Genomic DNA, 27,647 nt, shown 5'->3' with positions numbered 1-27,647 from the left:
GGTATCCATAATTTTTTGAGAATAACTTTTATATAGTTATACTTATTTTGTATGGAAAATATATATTTTACTAAAACATAATTACATACATGAAGATAAGAAATTCTCGCCTATGACTGAAATTATTATTAAACATATATACCCAATTCTGAGAGAGAAACGCCTGTTACAAAAGTATAAAATATTTGTACATATCAGGCTTAAACATCGATAATTTGTTTAAACGTCCTATAACTATTAGTAATAGTATTTCCATATAAGATTTCCCGAAGTTCCAACTCAGTAGGTCAAAAGAATAACATTAGACTTTATTATTTGAGTTCGTTAAAAAGTTAAGGCAGTTTTATCGCTGCGGTTATATATGTTCTGGTTTATAAATACAATAAACTACCGAATGAATCTATTAATACAACCATTCGTTTCATATCAGAGCTCCACGTGTATAACATTGCTACTTATATAAAGTAAAATGTTCATTGTAATTTACCAAAATGTAGTTGACTTACTAATAAATAATGCCTTATAATGTAACGGTAAATGAATCAATAAAATATTTTTCTCGAAATTCATATAACGTAATTAATAAAGCTAATAAAGCTGATATTAATACTAAATTTTATTCAGATAATCTCCTTAGAGAGTAGACTGAAATTAACTAAATAAACAGGCCGCTAACAAACAGCGCTGTAGTAATCCTCTTATCGGAAAACTCGCTGATCATGCGCTTCCGCTGCGGAACTCAGATACGCCGCTTGAAATTAATATCAGGCGATAATGTCCGTGTATTACGGGTTTTATAAAGTTGCCTAGATTTACGGAGAATTAAAAAATACTGGCCGGTCATGGCCCGCAAACTGAGCATTCATTTCGTTAAACAAAGCGGGACTGCACATTTTAAATACGAGACGATGCAGACAGAAAATAACATTTATTACAGTGTATATAATCTATGAATAACTATACACAAAATAAGCCATAATAAACAACGATATGCAAAATATAATAAGAATATATTAAGCTTATTTTCAGATTTCCAGAAAACGAAGCAAGATGGTACCTATACGACCAATTTCTATTTATATAAATTATTAATTTACCACAGTTTAAATAGATTTAGGTCTAATGAAGGCGAGATAATGTAGTCTCGTATAGAATAATTATATATTTATGAAAATTAACTTAATTTCAAATTTATATTATCTATATTCACTGCGAGCTCAGACAATAGAATAAAACAAAATGTTTCCTAAACATAAAAGTGTAGGTGGGTAGTTCCTATATATTAAATAACGCAATGTTAATACTTTAAAAAGGCTACGCCCTACGTAAAAAAAACCTTTGCCGTAAGCAAAAATAAGACAATAAAATACATTACATTTCTCTATTGAACTTAATCACAGACTATATAAGAGTACCGACTTGCAATTAATCAAAATGACTTCGGAGAATAAAAGTCAATACGATTTCATATAGAAAGCAATTGTTTCAACCCACGCCACGTTAGCTCGACATACAATAGACTCCGATAGTCAATATTTATGCGTATTTACATTACGGGGTAACCAATATAAAATAGTTGCATTTGCGAACAAAGACAGTAAAAGCCAGTATCGTGTGAGCAAATTGTTACTAATGTTCTAAATAGGGTTGCCGGGATCGATTGACCGTTGCGCAAAAATTTAAAGTAGGATTTTTATTTTAAGAATTACGTGACAGGAAAGCTCGGTCTTTGAAGATCCCTGGCAGTAAATACCTTATCATCAAAACAAGCTTGATACATCAATATTTTGCGCTTTGTATCGCAATGTGAGATGTGGATTTAGAGTAATAATTTATCAAATTTCCTAGTGTAATTCAGACTGAATCGCATACAACATAATAATTCCGATATTATATATTATTGTTTACTTCATTAGGTTAGGACACTAGTTTTAGTCTAGCAACTCAATATTCGATAACAGTATTGCAACGATCAAGATCGGTGTCGGGAACTCAAGTTACAATGCCAGCGTTATTCAGTCGCCTTAGCCGGCGCAAATTTCCTCCCAATTCCGTTTTTCTATTTTTTTCCTTCAAAAGCATTGAAATACGTTACTTGCCCTCGTTTTTAATGATTTCGAATTGTCGCATAATTTTCCTTCAGGTACGCAAATGATGTAAATATTTTATGAACGTATTAAGAGCACTCAGTTTGGTTAGATTACAATGTAATATTCATTGTTCGTTCTAGATATTCAAAACATGATAGGCGTTATAAATTCCTAGTCTTAAAAATATATTTTTACTTAAATTTTGATATCAACCCGATGATATAATGAAAATGGTCTTTGGTCGAATTTAGTAGAACCTAGGTAATACTGAAATTTTTTAGAAAATGAGAAACGGCTTATTATAGAAAGTTTTTATTGTTTTTCGAAGTAATCTACGTTCCTCTTCACACATGGTCGCATTCGATGGAACCACTGAGAAAAGCAGTGAGCCCATTCTTCCTTAGGAGTCTGCTCTATGGCATTTTCATACCACCGCATCACCAGGGCTCATAAAGCGAATTTCTCGAATTTTATCTTTAGCGCGATGAAGCATTATCGTGGTGAAGGAGGCTCCAGCTTCGAGGGCACTATTGTCGAATTTTTTCCAAGACAACAGGCAAACAGCGAGTGACATACCAGTTTGCAGTAACTGTCCTTCCATCTTCTAGCACAACTGTCTCGAAATGACCTTTCCGACCAAAGAATAAGGCAATCATCTTTTTTCCTTGAATTCATCCTTTCTTTACCTTAGTTGGCCGATCCTCGAAAAGAAACACCCACTGAGCTGATTGTCTTTTGCTTTCGGATTCGTAGCAATATATCCAGCTTTCATCACCTGTGACGATGTCAAACACAGCATTTGAGTCAGCGCCGTTGAACTTCTCTAACATTTGGCGACCATCCATGTCCATGCGAAGTTGTTTCTGGTCGTCGTAAAGTATGGGAATCCATCCGGTACAAAGCTTCCTGACGCCTTAATGTTCGTGTAATATTTTTTTACTTACCAATGCCTGCCCGAGTCTGCTGACACGTCACTCTCTTATCTTCCTCTATCATACGTCGCATAGCACTGATGTTATCTTCAGTAGTCTCTGTTAAAGGACGTTCTTCACGCGGATCATCATTGAGATTGCTGCGTCCACGCCTAAACTCGTTAAACCAATTTTAAACAGTGGCACGAGATGGGGCTTCGCTTAGCTTACCAAAGAATTCTAAAATTGAAATTCAAAAAAGTTTTCATTTGCCATGTTACTAACTGGCCAGTTCAAAACATTTTCAGTGTAACCCACGTATTTGGATTTGACTCCCGACACCAGTAGAACTCCCAGTATACTTGCTTGATGTCAAGTATAACGGTTAAGTAAATGCGAAACAAAAAGAACACGTTGTGGGATTTTGCGTTTAATGTCATCACCTTTCATAGTTTATTCTGAATTATAAGACCTATCCTATCCTATGCATCCTACATTATACTAATGTGTCTATAAAAGTATTTTATTACGATGACACATGTTTACCTGGATTGCGATATTTTGCATTAAGCCTATTATAAGAACAGTAGATTGATGGATGGTGATAACAACATAAAAACATGTTCAGTAAAGATATAAAATAACATAATACATCATTCATATAATTGTTATTCGTAACGCGTATTTCCCAACTGCTGGGAACATCTACTAACCACTCTTCCAACGGTTTTTGTGAACAGATTGTATAGTTTCGTACCGCTTTTGTATACATGTTCTAGTTATTTATGGATTATAACAAGACCTATATCTGTGTTAATAAAGATTTTCAAACTGAACATAACGCATACAATATAAAAGATCCAAAGGCGTTATGTGTGTGCTAACGTTTTTTTAATGCTAAACCTTTTTTGACCATTGTTCGCTGCTGGGAGTTGGCTGGTTCCCTGAATCATCAAGGAAAATCGTAATTTGATCGCTAGTATTTGAGAATACCACGGAATGGTAGTTATTCAGTTTAAATTTATTAATGCACACGTAAAATATACCTTAAAATGTTCTTATAAAGATGCCGTCCATAACTCATGGTGATTCAAAGTTATAAAACTATATATATATATATTCTTTTTTAATATCTTGCATAGTAAGATAGTTAAAAGATGTCAAAAGAGTCATGGTAAGCTTTGGCCGTATTTGGAATTTTTTGTGTTACCGGCTTTCTATTTCACATCTGAACAAATGTTGAGGCTTATAATTTGATAATTTCTTTTGAAATAAATGAACCATTTTATCTATTAATACAAAACATTAAGTGAAAATAAAATAGTCAGCAATATAATATTATTACAACAAGCGCTACTTTTGCCTACTAGGCCTACTAACGAGGCGATTTTTGTATTTGTTTCGTTGTTTATTTTTCATAATAGACAAGTAGATGATCAGCCTTCTGTGCCTGACTCGCCGTGCACTGTACACTGTTCAGTTGTAAGGTATGCCGGTTTCCTCAATGTGATTTCCTTCACCATATGAAAGTGTCAAATGCGTATATATGTCCATTGATGGACAGTAGGGGTTAGAACCACAATCATGGATGATACTCTCATGAAGCCACTAGGCCAGCACAGTTCTAATCACACACTAAAACAAAGTGGTAAGTAATTTATTGCCGTGATGCTATACTTATTGAGGGAGGAAGCACCAGCTCTGCGGTCACTTATCCTCTTATTTACATAAAACTTATTTAACATAGAGACTCGGTGGTGACAACTATTATGTTTTTGTTGCACTGGAGGCGTCCAGAAATGTATGTCGCATGTCTATTAGATAAGTTTTATCTGACAGTACTCGCGTAAACTCATAAAAACATTATCACCTCAATAATGAATAACAATAATCAAAAACAATTGTTTTTCAACATACGATTGAATCAAAAATATTTATTTCGCTGCAAATAAAATACACAACTATGTTTATTAAATAAAATGCTTTGTAGACGGTTATAAAACGTTGTGTGGCAAATGCTTTATCAAAATAGTTATGTTCTCGTTCTTTGCTTTTATTATTTTTTTCACACTTTGTCTTTTCCTTTGTTCTTTTACTCCACTTTAAAACGGCTTAGTTTTTCTTCAAATGGACTGCAAATGTTTTCTTCACGTATTGTGAATGCTCAATTTGAATGTTTCAAACATCGCCTACCTTTCTTATATCACACAATTATTAAAAATATGATTTAAAACATTTAATTTACAAACTGGGTGTAATTTAAACAATATATCGATGTATGGTACTATAATTTATGTAACTATTAAATTATTTTCGGAATATAATGAGTTTGTACGGGTTTCAAATCATCTATTTTATTAAAACATACGCTTGTGATTGACACTTTCTCTGCGAAGAATTTACTAAACATTATTTGTTAATAAATTGCATTAACTTAAATATATCTATTTCCATAAAATTTTCAAAAAAAATATGCAGTTACCCTTCGTTTAAATCATACATCCTTAAACTGTAAATGAAATAAAAAACTGTCAATTAATTTCTAATTCAATATAGCATGCGTTGAAATGGCCATCAAGAACCTTGTTAAAGTGAAATTTATTTATTTACCAAATACATTCCATTGTACATTTCAAAAATAATAATGAAATTACATTCATTCAAACAGCAGATTTGTAATATTACAGTGGAAATATTTCCAAACGGTAAATATGGACAGTGAAGTCTCTATTGAATATGTTAAGATTTTCAATAACAGGAGAGCATCTGTTCCACTGACAGCAGGTCAGTGCTATTAATTTGCAACTACACTTCAATAAGCTATATTGCATACAAACTTGAAACTAATATCATAAAATAATTTCTAAATGCTGTATAATAATATTATATGATTTTAAGTTGTATAATACTTATAATATTTTGTTGTGTTTTTGGTACTTCTTTGTATATCTAATTTCGGTCTTCCGTCTGTCTCATAAATATAGACGCCCGAGACCCGAAACAAATATTTCACGTGGAAGCAAACCCGGGTTTGTAGGTACTGTTACCTATTAAATTACGAGTTTAATTATTAATTAATATTCATTATAATGTAAATCTGTGGCCATACTCAGATGCAAATTGAAAAAATGCCGAAAAAGTGAAATCCACGAATGTACACATCGAACGCATCGCACGCGTGTGCGATAAACGTACTATAAACCTATGGCCAAATTACCAACGGTGAGAACTTTGATAAAATCTAACACTTTAACTGTTCTAAAGTACACAACTATTATATCTATTTAACAAACTATCACTATGAATTCATGAGGCTAAAAAAATAATTAAACAATATCCACTAAGCATGTTACTAAAGAAACAAAAGCTGTATAAAGAAAGCTTGATAATATGTGGAACGGTTTTTTAATATATCTGGGGCATGCATTATGAGTTTCATTAAAAATGTTTAAAATATTTCTTTACAATATATTTCATGTAGGTTTATTAGTTCGGAATAAAACATTGTAAAATTATGACCTCAAACCAATTAAATATCTGTAAAATGATGGCAACATATATTTTATAATATACATGAAATGATTCTGACTGTGTGTATAACTGTTATGGAATAAATTCGAAAAGAAGAATCATTCGAACGGAACGAGACAGGAAATAAAGTTTCAAGTTGTTCGTCTACATTGATGAATATTATAGAACCCAAATAGCTACCGCTCATTAAGTAAGTGTCGACGTAATTGTTCGTTCATCTTAACATCAAATATGCAAGGGATTCTTAAGCAGCGTCTAAGCTTGTTGCATACCTAAAGCTAATCTATATACATAAATTGAAAGCATATTTATTAAAAAAAATAACACACAATTAAACCCTTAATATAATCTTCATTAGTTATGTATCAATACTTTTAATAAGACTAAAGTAATACTATTATAATGACTAAAGTATACAATAACTCATATTTATTTCAATCGAAAATATATACGCTCCTTATATGCGTTTCGTGTTTATTGAAATAATTGGTAGTAAAGTATGTATAGACGATATTGTACGTCTATACGCTATAAAGAACCCTTGGATATTAATAAAATAAAATTTTACATAAAAATACTCTTAATAACTTAGTCCAAATCATTTCATTGACTTGGCCTACGGCAAAAAAATGCAAAAGAAAAAAGACCCTAGAAGATGTCTAAATAAGAAGGATGAAGGAAAGTCACCATGATCGAAGACAGAACTTAAAGATTTGCTGGACTTACCACCTTGATAAAATTGGGATGTTGAAAAGACATTTCCTGGGATTTCGAATGAACGCGGACCAGTCATCCCTCCCAGATATCGCTGGAAATACACAGCGGGGGTTTTCCTGGTCATGGGACTAACTAGCTAAGACTAACTTAGATAAATAAGCTTCATTAAATAAAAAATACTTATAATAAATATCTTAGCGTTTAAAGTGTAGCGGACCTAAAAGTATTAGGTCTTCGTCGACATAGTTAATCCATGACAGCGACCCAAAACTATTTCAGTTTGATCAAAATAGAACTTGAACTCTTGCTCTTATTTTAGTAAACTTCAAATCATGTTAGAGGCATACTATTTTAAGAATGAAAAATGGTTTAACCATTATTCAGTCAACGTTATTTGGAGCAATGCAATTGATTTTATAACATTAACAACGCGTCGCGGAATCAGGAATAGACGGTGACAATTAGCATTACAAGCAGCCATGTCAATATTGTTTATACAGCCAAATAAATAATTTTACTTTCAGTTTTGGACGTTTATTCATTTATTTACAAATGGCTTCCGGCAAACTTAGAAAATGTCTACATAATAATTTAGCATTTGTAAGGTTAATATATAAATCTTTTTCGCATCGGGTTTTAATAAGAGGATTAATAGATGTAGATTACAATGCGCACGTGATGCTGGTCACGTGGGTCACGCGGCCGGTCGCGGGTCGTATCGACCAACCCTTATTTACTGCAACCCTATAACCGGAGGAAAACAAATTTTTGTTCAAATGCTTGCTGGGATATCGTAAAGTTTAGCCAGATAGCTTTTCTTCGAAGCTTTGCACTAGTCAGTATTAAACTTGGGTAATTTTATAGGTAAGCTCCACAGCTTACCTATGAACATCGTACATGTTTCGTTGAATATTTATTCCATATTTGATTTACATAGTAAGGTTACATTTACGGAATATGGTGCAAAGTAGTTTGATTATTATATAAAAAATTGTATTTTCACAATCTATCTTAATATAGATACAAATAGCGAGCGATAGTGGATAAAAATTATTTCCCCTTTTACGCAGTGAAAATGTAAGTGTAAACAATACCTTAACTTTGTTTTGAGGTAACAAAAGGGTCTTTACGTCCCAAATAAAATATGACGTAACGATTTCCTTTCAAACATTTCAACTGAGTACAAATACTTGGCAACTGAAAAACAATGTCCACGCTTGAAACACTTTACAAGAGGCCAATAAATAAAGGCTGTCACTACCACAGTGAAAATTGCTTAACCACACCTACTATTAAAAGCAGCTTACTTAGGTTAAAGGATAACACGTGAAAATCTTCAGTTTTCAGATACAAATGCTTTGTTATACTATAAGCGGAACTTTTTTAGAATGTTATCTAAGCTAAAGGCGTAATTAATGAAAGCCTTTTAAACATCCAATGGTGCCCTGTATCTCTTATTTGATAATAGTTTCCTTAATAGGCAAGCAGGCGATCAGCTTTTTGGGTACCAAGTCTTAGTGTGGCAATTTCCTCGCGTTTTAGCATAATTACTTAGTTAGCCCTCTTCAAGAATCTCCTATGGTCTTTGTTCTTTAGCATTTTTCCGTATACCAAGTTAAAGACTACACAAAAAACGTATACGAATCGTTAATGTCTTTTAATTTATTAGGTAATTCTTAAGGATGTTTTAAAGCAGTATATTATTCATATAGAATTTTATTTCGTTCACAACGTCTATCATTTTGTAAAAGTAGACAATTTTTCATGCAATTTGTCGCATTGAATGCGGATGCTGCGGGTGCAGGTGTCCCTAAGTTGGACATCTGCCATTTGCAACTTATGTAATCACAACATTACTGAAGTGAAAAGGTTTTATCCTTCCTTTATTTAAGGATTCCAAATAATTCAATTACATAAATCTGTATTAATATTTGAACTAAAGAAGTATTTTATTAATAATTACTATATTATATAGTAGGATGAACAAGCTTATCTCAGGAACTTCTTCGAATCTAAAATTATATTTATGTTAGTTAGAATCACGTTACAACCGAATAAATACGGTAGATTCATGTCTTATCATCTATATTATATACACAAAGCTATCTGCAAATTTGATAGTTATTCAGAGGTTTTTATACAAACTTTAACACATGACAGCTTTAGATACTAAGGCGCAAAGGACATCAAAATATGTATGATTGAGCTGTCCCATAATATTCTTAAGATTTCATTCTACTCCCTCTACAAGGAAATAACTCTTAGTTAATATAATTTTACGAGTGCTGCAAGAACGAATGACTAGTATATGTTTATAAAAAAACATTTTGAAACAGGTACCCATAATTTTAGAAAACTCAACTGTCTGGGTAATTTTGGCTATATAAATTTCCCTTTATATAAATATGATACATAATTTCAATAACAGAAACATCTTACATAATAAATGAGTAAACAAAACCACTCCCCGTAATTACTCTCACTAGAACAGAGCTCCCCTGTGACCAAGAATAGTGGAGTATTGTAAGTAATAAAGGTAAGTTGATTGTTGACCTATATAAAAATCTAGTGGGACGGATACATTTTTGCATCTGTTTAATTTTGACGAGGAATGCTTTTCGTATATTATTTTTAACTTTTCATTTCATTATATCGCCACCTCCGTATATTAAGTTGGTTACACGGGTCCGATTACATAAAGTCGGTACGGAGTCACGTGCAAAAAATATCAAACGCCGCCCCATGCCTAATACCCCAGTAGGGGGTTACAAATAGTTCTCGAAGTAGCTCGTTTTATCTGAAGAAAGTACAGTAGCCTCAAAAATAACCATCCATTTATATGAGAAAAATTAATTTCACTCTAAAATTGAGCACTATAAAGAACTCGTGGAAATACATGTATATTAAAGCGAGAATTTTCAAAATTAGCTGTAGTAAAAATTTTGCTGTAAGAACTTTCTATTGTCTCGCCCTAGAACGGTATAATTCGCACTCAGCTTCTCAACCGTATCTCGAATGTAGAGAACAAATTTTTCCAATAAACCTTCACAGCGTGTTAGAGGGAAATAAATCTTGTAGCAAATACTTAAGGTTGACAGTCGTTTGTATACCGGGAAGTGTGAGGGAGTAGGTCAACGCGCCCTCCCCGCGCCTCTCAGTTTCAGACTACGAAAGGAAAGCGATGCGCCGTACCGACTAGCGTATGTCACGACCAATTCAAATATATTGAAAAATTCTGGTATATTATAAGTTTAATTGCTTATAAAGCGTTAAAAAAAGACTGTCTTCTGTCTGCACTCTGTGGTTTACTGAATCTTTTATTATCGCAATTTAGCGAAATCACGCAAGAAATTTTCAATATGAACTTCACTTCATTTACAGCTGCTTGCTATCGTGTAAATGTCCCATGAATATATTGGTTTTATATCGAAATTATGCATTATATATCATAATAACATAGACAATACAAAAAAGAACAATTATAAATTACTTAATGACACGTAACTTGTTGTTTTAATCATAAGAAAGTGAATTTTTCAATATTTTTTGTGCTTTACATTACTACTATAATATAAAGATGAGTTTTCTCAAAATATACGTATTATAAGTTATCAAAACCGATGCAACGATTACTGTAAAGCCACCATCACGTACCCACAAGTAAGCAATTTAATGATTGCATAGTTTAGAAAATCGTGTGTCTTCTTGGCCAGCGACAAGATGTCTTATAATATACAGTGGGTGACACGTGAGTGCTATAGAGATAATTAGCATGGATAGTGTGGAGATGGTGGGGGAATGGGGGGCAGGCGCGGGCTATCGGCGCGATCGTCCACTTCAAACCTTTTTGGGTCAAGCGGTCCGGTCCGGCTAAGGCCTTACAGCGATCACTCATTCTTACAACTTTATAAGAACATAAATAATTTTCAATACAATTTTATATGAGCTTTTATGTAAATCGCTGGCCTATTCATGAAATTCAATGGGCTGTTGTGGACAAATCGTATAAAATTTGGTTTTAAAAGCCTCGTAAAGAAATATAACTATAGAGAATTGTAAAAAATATGGGTACGTATAGTTCATCCCATTATTACTGCTGAACGCCACGCCTCGCGCTAGTAACCAGACATCATGCTGTATTCTAGAAATGTGAAAGAAAAAACAAAGTACAAAATTTAAAAAAATATTCCTTTGTTTATTAACGTCACAATATGTGAATCCCGGACGCGAACGCTAGACCTGGGTCCTAACTCCGTAGTTCCAATAGCGATACGTACTCTTGGTAACTCTTGGTCACGGTGTTGAGGTATGTGCCAGTCGATTTTAACTAACAAGCCGAACTAACACACAAAACTAAGAGTGCTGTATCAAAAATAAGTGCAAAGAAATTAAGCTGCAGGTGGATTAGCAAAGTGTCGATTTGAGAACAGACTCGTGAATGAATTCGTTTGATGCGGACCTAGTGGTACTCGTACTTTCGAGCGGTATCAAAAAGGTGACATGGATTTAGAGTTTTGAGTTGTTGTGAGTGTTGAATCGTCATTAATCCGGATTTGGAGATTCTCAAGAAGTGGCTCCAATGGCTTTCATGATAATACTGAAATTACTATTTTATCTAATGCTTTTTTAAATGAGAAAAATAAATGAAACAAGTACACGCCCTGTTTAATTTTTTTTATTTATTAGGAGGTCATTTGCTCGATATTTAATTGAGATACTAAGTCATTAAATTCAGTACGAAGTGCTTGAATATTAGACGTTTTGATTTGGATTTTTTTTTCGTCTTCCTTATTAAGGTTTAACGTCAAATCATATAATGATTGAATCTTAGAAAAATACGATTTTTGTCGTGCTTGCCAAATAATAATATGGAACTTGGAACATGTTCCAACTCGTTTGTTGAACATTCAGCGGCCTTTGTTTTTTTATCCATGTTATCTACAAATAATTATTAATTATTCCACAAAATAAACTTTATAAAAATATTAAAATAAAATTAATTATCAAAAATACGATAAATTCAACCATAAAGAGATTCCTTACTAACGTTAACTGTGAAACAAATTTTTAGAAAAAAGTGATGTAGATAGATATTAATTACGCATGATCTTTCTCACCAAATCAGGCACAATCTATTATTAAATAGGTAAATACGAAATACGGATAATAGATTTATCAATACATATAATATTTTATTATCTATATTAAATTTGTCGTTATACAGGTAAGAAAATACCCACCGGCAATTTAACTTCACGAACCTAAAATACGTTAAAAAGATACGAAAAATAAATATGCCTAACTGATGACTGATGATACATATACGGCTCGAGAAGGGCCAAAAAAGCTGTGTGGGCCTGGGTATCCGGAAGCTATATCCAGGATGCTCCCTTCCCTCGGTGAAATAATATGCGCTGGTTCGGCTGTCGCGTGTCAGTATAATAAAAAAGGAATCCAATAATCGATAAGACTAAAACTAGCACTTACCATCAACGGTGGCGTATCTCACTCCAAACACTGGATCCTTCAATGATGAATCAAAAAAAGTAAATGCTATACGGTATGCGGTACACCACCTACCATCTCCGGTTCATGTGTCAAAGTCTAATCGACAATTGTCATCCTTCTTTGATTGACACCGATTTAGCGCAAACAGGCCCCTTAGTCAAATTGGTTCGAAAATACTTCAGTGGGCAGCTGGTTCCACATAGTGGTGGTGCGCGGCAAACACTGCCTAATGTAAATTAATCCAATTGCTTCATTAAACTACTAAGTGCTCTGTATAAGCACAGCGTTAACCGAATTTGACACGAGGAAACAAGAGTAAATCCCAAGTTGTGGGCCAAAAAACATAAAGACTAGATCTATGAATCAACAGTATTTTTTCGTAATACTTAAATTATATCAACATTACACAACGATATAATCTGTGCCAACATTTTTGTACGTAATCGTAATCTCCATTCGCATGGTTTTACCCTTTCATAATTTGTTAGCGTAACTTAATAAGTATCTTTTCCATCCGTTCGAGAGTTAATTACGTAGAAATTTAAAGCTTTTGCATATTTAGGTACAGTGGGATTGAGTTTCGCATTTGAAAAGAAGGTAGTTTCATTTATAAAAGTTCTTTTCATAATATTGAATATAAGTAGTGTTTCTGTTAATAAAATAATTTTAAATGTATGTAAAATTGCTACACAATTGAGTGGGGAAATCAACAGAGTCTATAGCTGGTATTATTAGAATAAATAATTTTAAATGCAGAACTTGTAAAGCCGGTGAACGCGTGTTGTGTTTAGTGACCTATATTTAATGCTATAAATTAATGACAAATCGATAATTATGTATAGGGGGTAGGAACAATTTAACCGTTGTAATTTACAAATTGATCAATATTTTTATTATGTGATAAAAAATTAACTTTCAAATTGAGAAATATGGGTTAAAATACAATGCAATGTATTTAATACGTTATTGTGATATTATATAACACCTGATTTTTAAGCAGGAGTAGGACAAAATAGCACATTTCAATAAAAATACATAAAAAATGTAATAACAATCATTATAATAAAATATTATATCTATACCAATATAGTAAAATCAAGATACTATCGAAAACTTTCAAGTTAAATCTGATTTCTATACAATGCAACGGTTTGTAATGTTTTTTTTAAATTAATATCTACGTATATTTTTATTTGCAGAAATAACAGATACAAAATTCCAACCGTATCACCTCGACGTCCGTCGTTCCACGACTGAGCGTTTTTAAGGCAGCTTATGCCGCTGAAACACCGCTATGTTGAACCAGCTGCCCACTGAAGTATATCCGTAATAATTTGACTGAGGGTCCTTCAAGAAAAGAGCGTGCCAATTCGGGAAAGGCCGGCAACGCACTTGCGAGTCTTCTGGCAATGTGAGTGTCTATGGGCCGCGGTATGACTTAACATCGGGTGAACCTCCTGCCCGTTTGTCTCCTATAATTAAAATAACACACACATAACCGTGTTTTCATAATATTAAACATTAAGTATAGAAACTGACCCATTGCAAAACAAGTAAACTTTCCCCTACAGAGAGTTCAGTTTTAATCTCATTAACCTAATAAACGTCACATCTCGAAAACACATTTAAAACTCATACTCGTAATTTCTAACTTGCACAACTTCAAAGAAAAACATCCACTTAAAAAGTTCACATAGTGATAAGAGCTGGATAAGCTTTAGAACTGTGACAACTTGTTCTTGATAATTAACGATCCTCTCTCGGGATACCAACATTATTAGCTTCGATGGTCTGTTCTCTTTACAATATGAGGAAATAAAGAAAAATGATGAAAGAATATTATTTTTCCGACTATTCAATGGATATACAATAAATACGAAAACAATTTTTTTATTTCTTAAATTTATTTTTTATTTATATTTGTACCCGTTGCACAATCAAATTGTTATTTATTTTAATCGTAACACAAATATGTGTAAATAAATAACACGGCGTAGTACTATGCTACACCGTGAGCTTTACTAGGCTACGGCGTAACTCTCTAAAACGTAAAACTCAGGTTAATAAATTAGCACATAAAATACAACCTTCGTACCTTGCCTTGCCTCTGCTCAATTAAATTTCATTTTAAAATAAAACGCAGAACGTTAAAATTACTTTTTTAATATTATGTAAATTAGATGTATAACCTGGATGTTATTTTTTTATAATAACGGTGTATGACTTGTATTTTACTTAATTTGTATCTACCTCTGTACAAATACATCGTGGTATTCGTAATTGAAATGTAATTGCTAGAATGGTTACGATACGGTTCTTGGTGGAATTAGTTATAAACAGTGTAAGCATAACATATACGTTAAAATGAATGTTGGTTATTTTAAAAATTGTATGAGTAGAAATAACAAACATAATATGAACTTATGACTACGAACACTCAACAATGAATGAAAATGAAAGTCAAACCAGCTGTATTTTCCACGAATTTCCGAGATATAACTTCAATCTAGGTGCTGCACTGAGGATTACTTTGATGACGGCCGTTAAACATGAGATATTTTTGCAACATTTTCTTTCTAATCTCACGTAAATTGCACGGAAACAAAACCATTGGATATATTTTACCGTGAGGAAAAGGAAATAAATTTTGACTTGTTAGAATAACTGTTACGTATAAAAATTTAGAAAATATATAACGAATTGCCTTGTTTTTTAATGTCCTGGTAATTTGTAATAAAATATTCTTATTTAAAATAAGTTTTTAGAACCACGAGTTTGATAAGTGTTAAAGAACATAGGTTGGCGTAAAATTATAGTGGCAAGGTATAATCGTATCGTTGTTATAGTGGCAAGGTATTATCGTATCGCTCGCGTTTAATATTAGTCATAAGTAACAACAAGAAAGTAAATTATCATTAGGAAATACCTTTATAGCGCTAAATCAGTCTTGTCCAATAGCTGGACACATTTTATGGCTAAAACATTAACAGTTAATCGATACACTCAAGTTATTATTTTATCACACAATCAGAGAATTGATGGATCATGTAAACACTGTTAGTGCTGTTAATTAATTAGTGCCGTTGTTTGTGGTGAGATTTCATTTGAAATATTGTTACACGATGACACGTATACTTCAACAGTTCGTTATTTATTCCGGCACTTAATCTGATTTCGCTTTACTCTTAAATTACTGAACTGGAAGTCTGATGATTCGTGTCAAGGTTTTTGATAATCTTTCATGACTTTTTTTGTTACATAAATTCACCTGTTTATGCATTTATAAAACAACGAGACTAATTTTACGAAAAAATGCTAACTACCTAAACATATGATAAATGACAATCGATTTTAAGACCGAAAGTGTAAAAACGTTAAAATCTATCGCTATATGGCCTTTGAAAAGCGACAGCGCCCGTTTTTATTTAAGCTGCATTCTGGGATAAAAAGGTAAATATCCGAAGTAAATCATAACAGTCAAAATTACATTTATAAAGTATAGAATTGTTAAGTGAAAAACCTAGTCGAGTCAAATTTATCCTTATTTAAAAAAAGGAAAGAGTAAAATGGTTAGGCGATGAATTAACTCGTGTAGGTGCGGGGCGCGGAATGCGGGATGAGGTCACGGATCAGCTGTGCCGCGGCCATATTGATTCCGCTCGTGTTTGATCGGCGCCGCCCGCTCGCTACGGATTAATATACGAACAACTTTTATGATTTCAACTCAAACAATAACTTGTATACCGCGAAGTACTATGTATATCGTGTGCTAGGTTGTGGTTAAAAATAATGTATAAAATCTGAACACTTCTGTAATTATTAAATACCAAAATACAAATTGGTTTTGTTAAGCGTAATTTGGAGGTCGTATGGAGTCTTCGCACGGTGGAATACTGCAATATAGACTTTACGGTTGCATTAAAGACTTACAAAAACAGTAAGTATTTAACCATAATAAATATAAGATGTTTTGTTGGTGAACTAAGTCTTAATTTTAAATTGAAAACTTTTGAAAATCTAGTCAAAAGCTTAAACACTGGGTCACGTTCTCGGGGGTTTCGACATCAAAGTGACGACAGGATAGAGCACCCTTTGTCGCCATTAGACGCGCCTTTTCTTAGAAAATTTTGCACATGCAAACATTTTTCAAGAGCTCAGTTTTATACGAATTTAACAGTTAAAAGTTTTTTTTGTTTAAATTAAGATCCTAGATAATCATTCAATGTATTATTGTTTATTATTCTTATCGCCCTCAAGTAATATTATGATAATCTTTTTTTGCATCAAATGAAATGTGTTATTATAATCCTGTATTGCTGGAAAGGACCAAGAGAAAGAAGGAGAAGAGGGCGCCCCAAAAAAAGGTGAATAGAAGAAATAGAAGCGGTAACAGGAAGCGAATGGAGAAAGAAAGCCATGGACAGAGTCACCAGAGTCATAATTGGAAAAACTGGAGGAGGCCTTTACTCGCAAAGGGTTCCGATCGACGGTACTGAATTTAGCTAAGATATAGGATATATAGGATAACAAGATAATGAATAAAATGTAAAAAATCCAAGCTGTATATTATCTTTTTTGTCATGATTGGAATTTAAACGGGCTTTATTATTATTATTATTAATCCTGTATTTATTATATGTAGGTACTGCGCAAAAGTCTATTTATTCACAACTTAATATAATTTTAGGTTATTTAACGTATTTTACTTTGCATAAAAAATTTATAACTGGGTAGAGCGTAAATCTAAAGGGACTTCATGATAATTTGCGAGGTGCAAACTTTGTAACCCGGCTTTATTTCCTGGCCGTATGCAGTTGGCAAGCTGCCAACGCTCGCACTAATTCGTTGACGTACTTACATAATTACTCCGTTTTGCAGACCCCTTCGCAGTGATTGTGCTTTTTGTAATACCTTGTGATTTATTAAATGCATTAAAGATTAGTAAGAAATTCTTGCATAAAACTCCTTGCGACGTACGATACAGTATTGTTAATTTTGATATAGACTACATTACACGACCGAAAATTTAATAGTATTATTATGAGTAGTTATTTTGGCCAAGGGCTTTAAAGAGATTCCCCGTTCGCAGTCGGCACAGCACAGCAACGCAATTCTGCCAGATATTGCCAGCTTTAGACGTAGTTTTATCCGTTATAGGATTTCTTTGTCTTTTTGCTACTTGCACCAATTTGACTATAAATAGTTTATATGTATTATTGTTTATATTACTAACAAAGAAAATACGTAATGTAATTGAAATTATTATATAATGCATACAATTTTACAAGCAAACGTTTTATGACTTGTTTCTAAATCAAAATTATATAATAAACCGCATTGTCGCGCATAAGTCGTGACTCGCCACCGCAGAAACGGAATATTAATTTTCACGGCAACCTTTAATTATGACGAAGTTTCGAACTCTCGGTTCATGTTACATACTGTTAGTCTACTCAATTTAAACTTCTTTTTGAGTGATCTCCGCTTTGAACATGCGGTCGCTACTTAATACTTTTCAAAACAATTAGAGTAATTGTTGTGAATTTTTTTTACAAAGACTGTTTGTTTAATGAAATGACCTATCCGGTCGCCAATCTCCAAAAAGTACATTGTATCTTTCTATTTTTGTCATCGTTTTTTGAAGTAGAGCGAATGGAAAAAATATATGGTAGAATTGAGTAGTTTATGTATCCATATTGAAAGATCGATACAAGATTTAAATAATTTCGCTCTATAGAAAAAACCCAAACATAGCCAATTGAATTCATTTTATGACGAAAATGTATATGGAACATGATTTTTAAATTTACATCATATATTTTATAGCAAGCCAAGTAATCCATTTCAGATTTTTTTTGAGAAAATTACATTGATTTAATGTTTTACATAACTAATTGTTATTACGGGCCGCCGCCGCCGCGCCTCAGAGCTCCAGCTCTCCATTGCGCACCGCAGTCCACCCCGAGACACTGACACAGCAATTCGTGCCTTAATCACTTTTCATGTAAAAAAATATTACATCTCCAATTAGGCCGAATAATTTATTTCTATCTCTTTTGATTCCTGGACGTTTCTAGTAGAGTTGCCATGTCGTTATTAAATTGAAACACCACACCTTTTGGCTCTAACTATTTAATGTTTACTTAATGAGAAATAGGTACTTGCCATCTAAACTCTCATATTTAAATAACTCATTGAGAAAGATTTTAATTCGATTTTTCGTTCACGCTGTGTTATTGAAAATAGTTTAAGCAATTTTAACCGGCAAACACTCTACTATCAAATTATCTATGAACACTAGTTTGACAACTAGGCGGTATGTCAATCCGAATTATGCTTGCAATTAAAAAACATTTTTATTTTTATTTATTAGTGTTGTGAGTTATAAATTACATTATTAATATACATTTGTATTTAAACACATGGCAGGCGTATGGCTTAGTACATACACTTGCGTAGCACTTTTGAAAGGCGATATCCCATCAGTAGTGCTACGCGTTGCATTGTGCTGTATTTATGAATTGATTTTAAGATACAATTATTATTCGTAATATATTTTTTGTTTATATTCGGTGTCAATCACCATCTTTCCTTATCCTACTATTTTCAGATTTTTTTTTAATTTAAGAAAGTATCGGGCTGTGCACCAGGGCTTACTATTTTATATTTATATTTTTAAATGCTGTATCAATGACGATCAAACTGTTCTTCGTCGCAAATTTCCTTTTATTATAAACTAGGAAATGACTGCGACTTCGACCCCATTTAATGTTGAATTTCTGTTCTGTTTATTTATAAAAACTAATCAGATGTTTTGAAGTTAATTATAAAAATCCTCTATAGGGATTTCCATTATGCAATGCATGAGATGTCATTTGCAAGTTATAATCACTGTTAGGCTCTGCATTGATGAATTAATTAGGAGCAACCCTTTTATAAATATTAAAGAAAACTAAGCAACTGAATGTTGCTATAAAAATATTCTTTGTCCAATATCATTTTGAATTGGTTTCGTTTGCATGTTTATTGGCCAGACCAAAGACGTTAAAAGCTTTAGAAAACTAAGAAAAATAATGAATGCGAAAGCTTTAAGAGCTACAGAGGCGGGTTGTGATTAATGCTGGTACGACGTACTCCAGCCACCCTCAAAGTGAATTGGAACAGATCGAAAGGGTCTTTTAAGACGTCAAGTCAATTAATAATGTATTTTTTTAAATATTTTTTGAAGTCAAATCTATTGTTTACCTTAAATTTCAGTCTACCCTATTGTTAATATAATTAATCATGAAATAAATAGCGCAATATAGGTGAAGAAAACATTTGAGTTTTAAATAAAAACTCCTTTAAAGCATGTTCGCGCAATTTTTTTAAAAGTATGAATTGCTTTACAGCCAGTCAGCTTCGTAGAGAGAGAAACTGCCATGCCGAACAGCAATTTGATATCAAAGTATTAAAATCTTGCCATAATGATATAATTATAAATTTATATCCGATCCGATCGGAACCCACGATCTGTAGTTTAAATCGGTTAAATAATGTTTTTAATATATATTAATAAAGCGTATTTTCGTAAGACAATCACAATTCCTTTACTATTTATAATTGTAATATATAATTTATATAAAAAAAATGAATCGTAAAATATGTTGCTAAGCGGAAAACTTCGAGTAATTTTTATGGAGAAAAATTTGAAAATACATATATAAAAAAGTCACCAGTTTCTAATGGGTAGCATAGCATAATCTTCCGCATACAGCTACTAAAATGGTAGGCTAATTAAAAAAAAAATGTTATGTCAAACGAAGTTCGCGGGGGCAGCTATATAATAGCAATAATACGTATTTATCAGGGAAACTGATCGATAAAATACAAACAACTTCACAATCAACTATGTCAAATTAGCGAGTAACTGTATTGACAGTATATATTGATATACTTATTAAAAATTTATTCAATAGATACATTTTTAGTATTACACGTTCGAGAACCCCCCTCCAAACTTCTAATAAAGAACCTTATGGTTACATCTAAGGTGATATTCAATCAAAATGCAAAATATACAATATAGTATATAATACAAAAATTTACACGTATATACGTACAAGTTTATTAATGTAAATGTTTTTTATCTTACGACTACGAAAACCGCGTTTTAATTTTATTTAATTCGTAATTAATAATATTTTCTGCTAATAAATGAATATTTTAGCCAATGTTAGCACCGCGGTTGAGCACGCTTTTGCGCGCAAACAAGCCCCCAAGTGACTCTTTACCTTGTGACAAGATACCCCTTAACTTACTCCATTTTGCAGTTCACAAACTGATTCCTATTATTCTAACCAACATAGTTATGCAACGTTTCTGCATTAAGATGCAGAAACTGAGAGTGCCACTCGAGGTTTTCATTGTTTTATTGTGACTAAAAAATATAACTAGCCATAACCTTCGTTCTTTTATTATTTTAAATTTAATGCAATATTTAACGTGCTTATTTAGCTTTTGATAACTAAGATGGCTCTGCAATAAATGGTCGTATTGCACGGATATGATGTGGAAGGACCAATATCAAGGAAGGAACAGGAAATCAAATTCTGATAATATATTTTTTTTAATCATAGAAATATTAAAGAAATAATCATTAAGAAATGTAAAATTTTAACTAACTTAACCTATTTTGTAGGCTACCTAATAACATTAAATAAAATATAATAAATTTTGTCCTAAAACTCAAATGGAATAAATTTAAATTCCCCTTGAAAAATCTTTTATACGTTATAATAACGTATGAAATATCGTCGTTCGACACGCGTTGACTTCTAAGGAAAACTTCCGTGTCGCCCTTTCCGGCGGAGGGACATAACGCCTTAAACAATTTGTCTGCCGTGTCTAAGCCCGGACGTATAAAATTGCACGTTTATACTTCCCTTATATATATCATATATGTCCTTTACCTACCTCTTTATTATGGAAAGGTTCGAAGTTACAGTTGAAAATATTAGTTAGCTTATCTCCAAAACTATTTGAAATTAGTCTATATAAGAGTTCTATCTTTCACTACCGAGATTGTATTAAGTTATACAAAATATCTTAATCGGATTTTACATTTTTTTAATACCATTAAAGCAACTTATCCAATTACAGTTTGGAAGGAAAGACTTCTCTTCTAAATATGGAAAATACTACTGAATTTATTTTATATAAAATATAGGTGTAACATTAGCTAGAATCCATATTTTAAGTCAAATGTCATCAAAAAGTAACAAAAAATCTCAAATAAAATAAGAACTTGGAGGCGATAATTTAAATGTATTTTCATATGAAGCTATGTAGCGAAATCATTGCCAAATTGTGTGTCACATCGCATGCGCGTAATCCACGCATGCGTACAAGAAAGTCCAAACGTGTTTTTGAATGAAACGTAATTCCCGTGTCACTTTGTCACCTGATTTCCCAACCTTAATCCAGAACCCAGTCATAACTCATTTTTCTGACTGAAGGATTTGTATTTTCTATTGCAGCTATTTAGTTATATTTTTGATGTCTACATAACTTCGTTATTGCCTTGGAGGATTACAAAGACCTAAGCGTGGGAGGATCTAGAATATTTATTTCTTTAGTTTATGACTGGCAAAAACTACATTTATATATTGAGTGTGTAGGACGTTAGGGTAAGACTCAGTCAATATTTAGGGCTTATTGTTGACAATGACTCCCACGTCCAGCAGTCTCATGAATGTATGAACATAATCAATGTTCACAGAATGTTATATAATTGTGATATTATTTTAAATAGTTAAAGGCACTAGCTTATTAATTTTATAACCTTTCTAGCATAGTTTCTTTAATGGCGACCCACGATACAATCGAGAGAACAAAAAAGAGTTTTCTTTGTTAAACTTTGGTTAGATTATGTTCAACACGATAGGAAAATGAATGGCGAAATTAGATGATGCCAATAAAACATAACATTCACATCTTTCAAAAGTAGTATACTAAATTTTGTGTATTTATATAGGATTTAATATTGACAGCGTTCGCGTCCGTTTATGCCTCAAAATTTGCTCAAATTTTAAGTATGAGAATGACACAGCATATAATTATTCTTAAGAATTGAAATTATCGAAACCTTAGTTCTAAACAGTGGATGTGAACAGTAATGGATCAGATACGTAATTAAATTTTCTGAGTAGATTATATATTTAAAAGAGTTTTCTCTGAGTCATGAGCATCATCTGATGTTAACTGGTTGACTAGGAAGCACTGGCATTTTTTTTAATAACTAAAATGCAATTTAGTTGAGCAGTGTTAGCCTCGTGGCTTCAGCGTCCGACTCTCATCCCTGAGGTCGTAGGTTCAATCCCCGGCTGAGCACCAATGGCTGGTTTTTCTATGTGCGCATTTAACACTCGCTCGAACGGTGAAGGAAAACATCATTGGAAACCGTCTTGCCATAGACCCAAAACCAAGTCGACGGCCTGCGTCCGGCACAGAAGGCTGATCACCTACTTGCCTATTAGATTAAGAAATGATCATGAAACAGATACAGAAATCTGAGGCCCCGATCTAAAAAATTGTAGCACGATTCTATTTTTTTTTTAAATTACAAGTGCGTAAATGAGGAAAAGACTTCATGAAAACATTATTTATAAAACTAGTTCTATCTACATTTTTTTACTTGGTAAATCGTAAAAGATTATGTTATGTTGCAAAAGAAATAACGTCTACGTCCCATGCAATTGAACTGAGCACGGTTAACAATGTGGAAAACATAAAAGCTTTCAAGTATCTCAAACACAGGTAACGTCCGACTGCAGTCTGCAATGGACAGTTATATACGTATTAGGTACTGACGACTCACCCCTGACTTGCCTGCTACTGACACTTCACGCTGTATAAAAAATAAAGTCTTGACGAAGAAATAATATAACAACCTTATTTTTGAGCCTCAAATAACTTTATATAATTGCTTTGCAAAATTGTTAATGATGACGACCACTAATCATTATTTTGTCTAATACGTTTACAGAAAGGAGTCGACGAATTATCGTAGATTTTTGTATTAAACTTAATAGATTTTCCGTGGGCGTAGTTGGAATTAAATGGACATACGAACTCATCGAATACGAATAGAATTTATATGGAAATCGATAAGTTTGAGCTGCCGAAAAGTGAAATCGTCGTAGACGACTATATGGACGATTGATATTTTTTCTATATAAAGCGTATTTATCAATCGTTTTTCCTTTTATAAAATCTGTGGCCAGCGACTACGACTCGGCACAGATCGCACTTCCGTACATATAAACAAAAATAAAAATCAAACATACAAATATTTTTCAAACACAAGTAATATACAAAATAATATTTCAAATGGCTACGCCATCTTATTCATTCATCGAGTTAAACGTATGACCAAATTATGACAAATAAAGATATATTTTTGCTCTATATAATTAGGTCTAGACACACTACCATAAAATTAATTCGGCCCAGAAGCCGTTCAGATTGTGGATTTCTCTAATTTCATATTACAACAAAGATACAAGACCAGAGAACCCGTATAGTTTGAAAGTAGGTTGAGTTCTAAGAAATTCTATTAAGAGAGTTTGCATCATCGACACGTAGTCCCCCCAATGGCGTCATTTTCAGTGTTTTATGACTGCCCGTAGTTAAGGTGTGAGGGATCAAACACTATTATTGAAGTGGTAACAAAACAGCGTATAATTTATTATTTACCTAAACTAGGAATAACTTTATGTGCCTGTAGCTATTTGAATCATTCTTGTATAGTTAAAACGCGATAGAGGTTTCAACGGTTTAATATTGACTCCTGGTATAATAACAATTTTATTTTTTAAAACAAACTTTTGAGGTAGCTTGGAAGAAATATTCTATTCGACGGCTAGCTGTTATATTTTGTAGGCGTTAGTAAATTAACTTTAATTTAAACAGACTTTAGACAAAATACAATATAATATATTTAAAATCTAGGTTTGTTATTCTTTATTAGAGCACCAACATACCGACTGGATTAGGGCAATTAAGTTTTGGTAAATTCTCGAACCTATTATAAACGTTTGAACGATAGTTTTTGAAGTCGTCAATTAAATTTCTCAATTTTCTAACCTATTAAAAATAGAATTTATACATGAGACAAGTTCTAAATAAATCAGTACCCTTCGTGCTTTGCTTTACTTCAACCTTACCCAACTCTATAGAATCTGGTAATAAACGTTTAGTTTTATTGTGTCAGGCTACCCAAAAACTGTTTTACTGCTTTTACGAGTATTTATACCAATAACAACCTTCCTCCTCTGATTTGTGAGTGTAAAACGATAGTGCGTTTAAGTGCCTCTACAAAAACAAACTTGAGTTGGAGTAGCTATGGTCGTAGCACTTTATAATTTAAATTTATCCGTCTCATAATTTTAAGTGCTAATTTAATGTGTTATTTATTATTTACAGTGTTATTGTATTTGCTTGGCGTCATATCAGTTTAACGTTTTACATTGTTTCTTATTTTCTAGGGGTGGTTTTGTAAAGCAGCGCCTCATCGTGGTTGACGAGGACGAAGCGATATCCCAGCGCAATTCCTCCGCAAAGGGCCGCTTAATATTAGTATATATACCTATATTTATGTAACCATACTTCTGTCTCTGTGAATAAAATGTTTCGTGTGTTTGTTTAGTATCCTCACTCAAACTGAAACATGAATCAAATTATAACATATCCTTCTTAACTTTGCGTACTTGTATATCTGCCTTAAATTATATTTATAATCTTTATTATTTTATACACAGGTAACTTAGAATTTTTTGTACTGTAAATTTATAATAATTTCAGGTTTTAAATACAACCAAATCATGTATAATATCTCAAAGAGAATCTTCAATCTAGTTTTTTTAAGAATCCTGTAACAGTCGAGTATGAAGTTCTCCACTCGGTAGAGGAAGGCTGTGAAGTTCTTCTATAATATGCCTATATTATTTAAAATACTAACTTAGAAATATATAATTATACACGATTTATTAAATTTAAAACTAAACTAAATAATGGTTAATATAGCAAGGATTATATCATTAGATTAGAACTTTCCTAGATTGACGCAACCTTTTTCTTTAGTAAATAAAATAAAAAGAGTTCGAAAATGATGAAAAATGGTCATAATTTATGATAAAGGCGGTACTAAATTATAAATACTATTTTATCTAACTAAAGGTTGGACTGGTTTAACGTCGTTTGATTATATAACGCATACGTGAAAATTTCCTCTCCTCAGACCTAACTTGAATATAAAGGACAATATTTTTAATAGAGACGAAGACCATCTTTAGAAGCTAAGGTTAAGAAGCGTGGTTTGAGAGGGGCGATCGATACCTATATAATCTCTAACCATTGACGTGGGTCACGCGGTATACTCAAGAGGTTATACCGAATACATGATCGAATCAATAACTTAAGGTTAATGTTGCTTTGCTGTCCTTTGCTGTTCTGACGGAAAAAGCTCTAAACGAGCAGGACTTTTTATGTCACCGGTGCGGCTTTTGTCACGAAATTTATCAATTAATCTTGTATATAGTTCAATTTGTGTCAAACTGATTACTGAAATAGGTTATATTATACACCTACAATGTTTGTCCTGTTAGGTATAACCTGGATTTTGCAGGATCATTGAGAAGTTATTCCATGTTCAATAGAAGCTCCCTCAGATAGATTTTGCTTTATGCTTTAGGTGTGTCGAGATACCTTAACGGAAACTGACCTGGCATTCGTTACAGGTGTGAACAGAATAGGACTGGTCGCAGTCGTAGCGCTGAAGGATGGTGACGAAATCGCAATGTACGCGCGCCACCAACGCGTCCAGGGCTAGGAGGTCTCGCAGCGTGCGCTCGCAGCGCGGCCCGCCGGCAAGCACGTCGGCGCGCGCGCCGCGGTCGAGCGCTGAGGCGGGCGAACGCTCGCAGCAGCCGCGCAGCCGCAACGCCGCCAGACGACGCGCGCGCGTTCCTGCACCAAGCGCGCACAGCGCGGGCACGTCCTGCCCCGCCAGCGCGCTCGCGCCGCCGCCGCCGCACGCCGCGCACTCGCCGCCCGCGCTCGCGCCCTCCTCCTCCAGATCGCACGCGCTCAGCCAGGGGTTGAGGCGCGCGAGCGGACTCACGGCCAGGCCCGCGGCCGCCATCAGCAGCAGCAGCAGCAGCGGCGGCGCTCGCATGGCGGGGGCGGCGCCGCTAGCGGGGGCCGGCCCGCCGGGCGCGCCGCTGCCTCATACCGCATCGCGCATGGCGACCTACTCGCGCGGCCCGGGCCGCGGGGCCGCCGCGCGGGGTGGGCGCGCCGCCATGTCGCTCGCTCGCCGCTCGACTGCCGTGGACTCCCCCCGGCCGCGCATCGATCGCCCCGCGCCCCCCGTCCCGCCTGCCCCGCCGCCGTTATATAACCTGCGCGCGCACCCCAACCCCGCCTCGTGACAACTTCACGGAAAACGTGAAAGGCCATCTGTCGGCCTTCTCGGAAACTTATCACCGCCCGCCCAGACTGCTCACTAGAGTTAACATAAAATTTAAGACCTTACAATAAAATCAAATAGGTGGCGCAGTAGAAAATTGTAAGGAACTAGATTATATACTATGTTGCTGTGAAATTGACCTCCCAGATAAAACAATTGTATTGAATTATATGTCTAGTATAGCTTTACAAGCGAAATTAAAATACCTTAAATAGCATTATTAAAATAAAAATAAAAAAATTATGCCTGTCTACCAAGTGTATATACGTAGTTATGATATCCAATGACCCACATCTAGGTCGATGTCCTGCAAGAAACCAGTTCCAGTTTCAGATGACTCTATCGAACCTATATTATGGTTGATATAGATAGATATAGTAG

General features: G+C 33.8%; 2 protein-coding genes across 2 annotated transcripts in view; one reads left to right on the top strand and one right to left on the bottom strand.

Annotated features, from left to right (window-relative positions):
- LOC123707645 overlaps positions 1-27,093 on the bottom strand; it is a 35,039-nt gene extending 7,946 nt beyond the window's left edge. The window contains exon 1 of the mRNA XM_045657896.1: positions 26,520-27,093. Coding sequence (XP_045513852.1) covers positions 26,520-26,972 — 453 coding nt within the window. The 5' untranslated portion in view covers positions 26,973-27,093. The remainder of the gene's footprint in view (positions 1-26,519) is intronic.
- LOC123707646 lies at positions 16,509-26,612 on the top strand. Its single transcript, XM_045657897.1, has 4 exons — positions 16,509-16,694; positions 17,082-17,246; positions 25,285-25,375; positions 26,536-26,612. The coding sequence occupies exons 1-4, from the start codon at positions 16,627-16,629 to the stop codon at positions 26,539-26,541; spliced, it is 330 nt and encodes a 109-aa protein (XP_045513853.1). The 5' UTR covers positions 16,509-16,626; the 3' UTR covers positions 26,542-26,612.
- Positions 27,094-27,647: the final 554 nt, after the last annotated feature.

The sequence above is a fragment of the Pieris brassicae genome, chromosome 3 (genome assembly GCF_905147105.1).
Source record: "Pieris brassicae chromosome 3, ilPieBrab1.1, whole genome shotgun sequence".
Lineage (NCBI taxonomy): Eukaryota > Metazoa > Arthropoda > Insecta > Lepidoptera > Pieridae > Pieris > Pieris brassicae.
Note: the sequence above shows the minus strand (reverse complement) of the source record. Positions and strands in the feature narration are given on the sequence as shown.

Excerpts from the sequence above, each read along its gene's own strand:
- LOC123707646 (XM_045657897.1), top strand. The coding sequence starts at position 16,627 with ATGGAGTCTTCGCACGGTGGAATACTGCAATATAGACTTTACGGTTGC. Across the intron at positions 16,695-17,081 it reads ATTAAAGACTTACAAAAACA|GACCAAGAGAAAGAAGGAGA; the intron begins GTAAGTATTTAA and ends ATTGCTGGAAAG. Across the intron at positions 17,247-25,284 it reads GCAAAGGGTTCCGATCGACG|GGGTGGTTTTGTAAAGCAGC; the intron begins GTACTGAATTTA and ends CTTATTTTCTAG.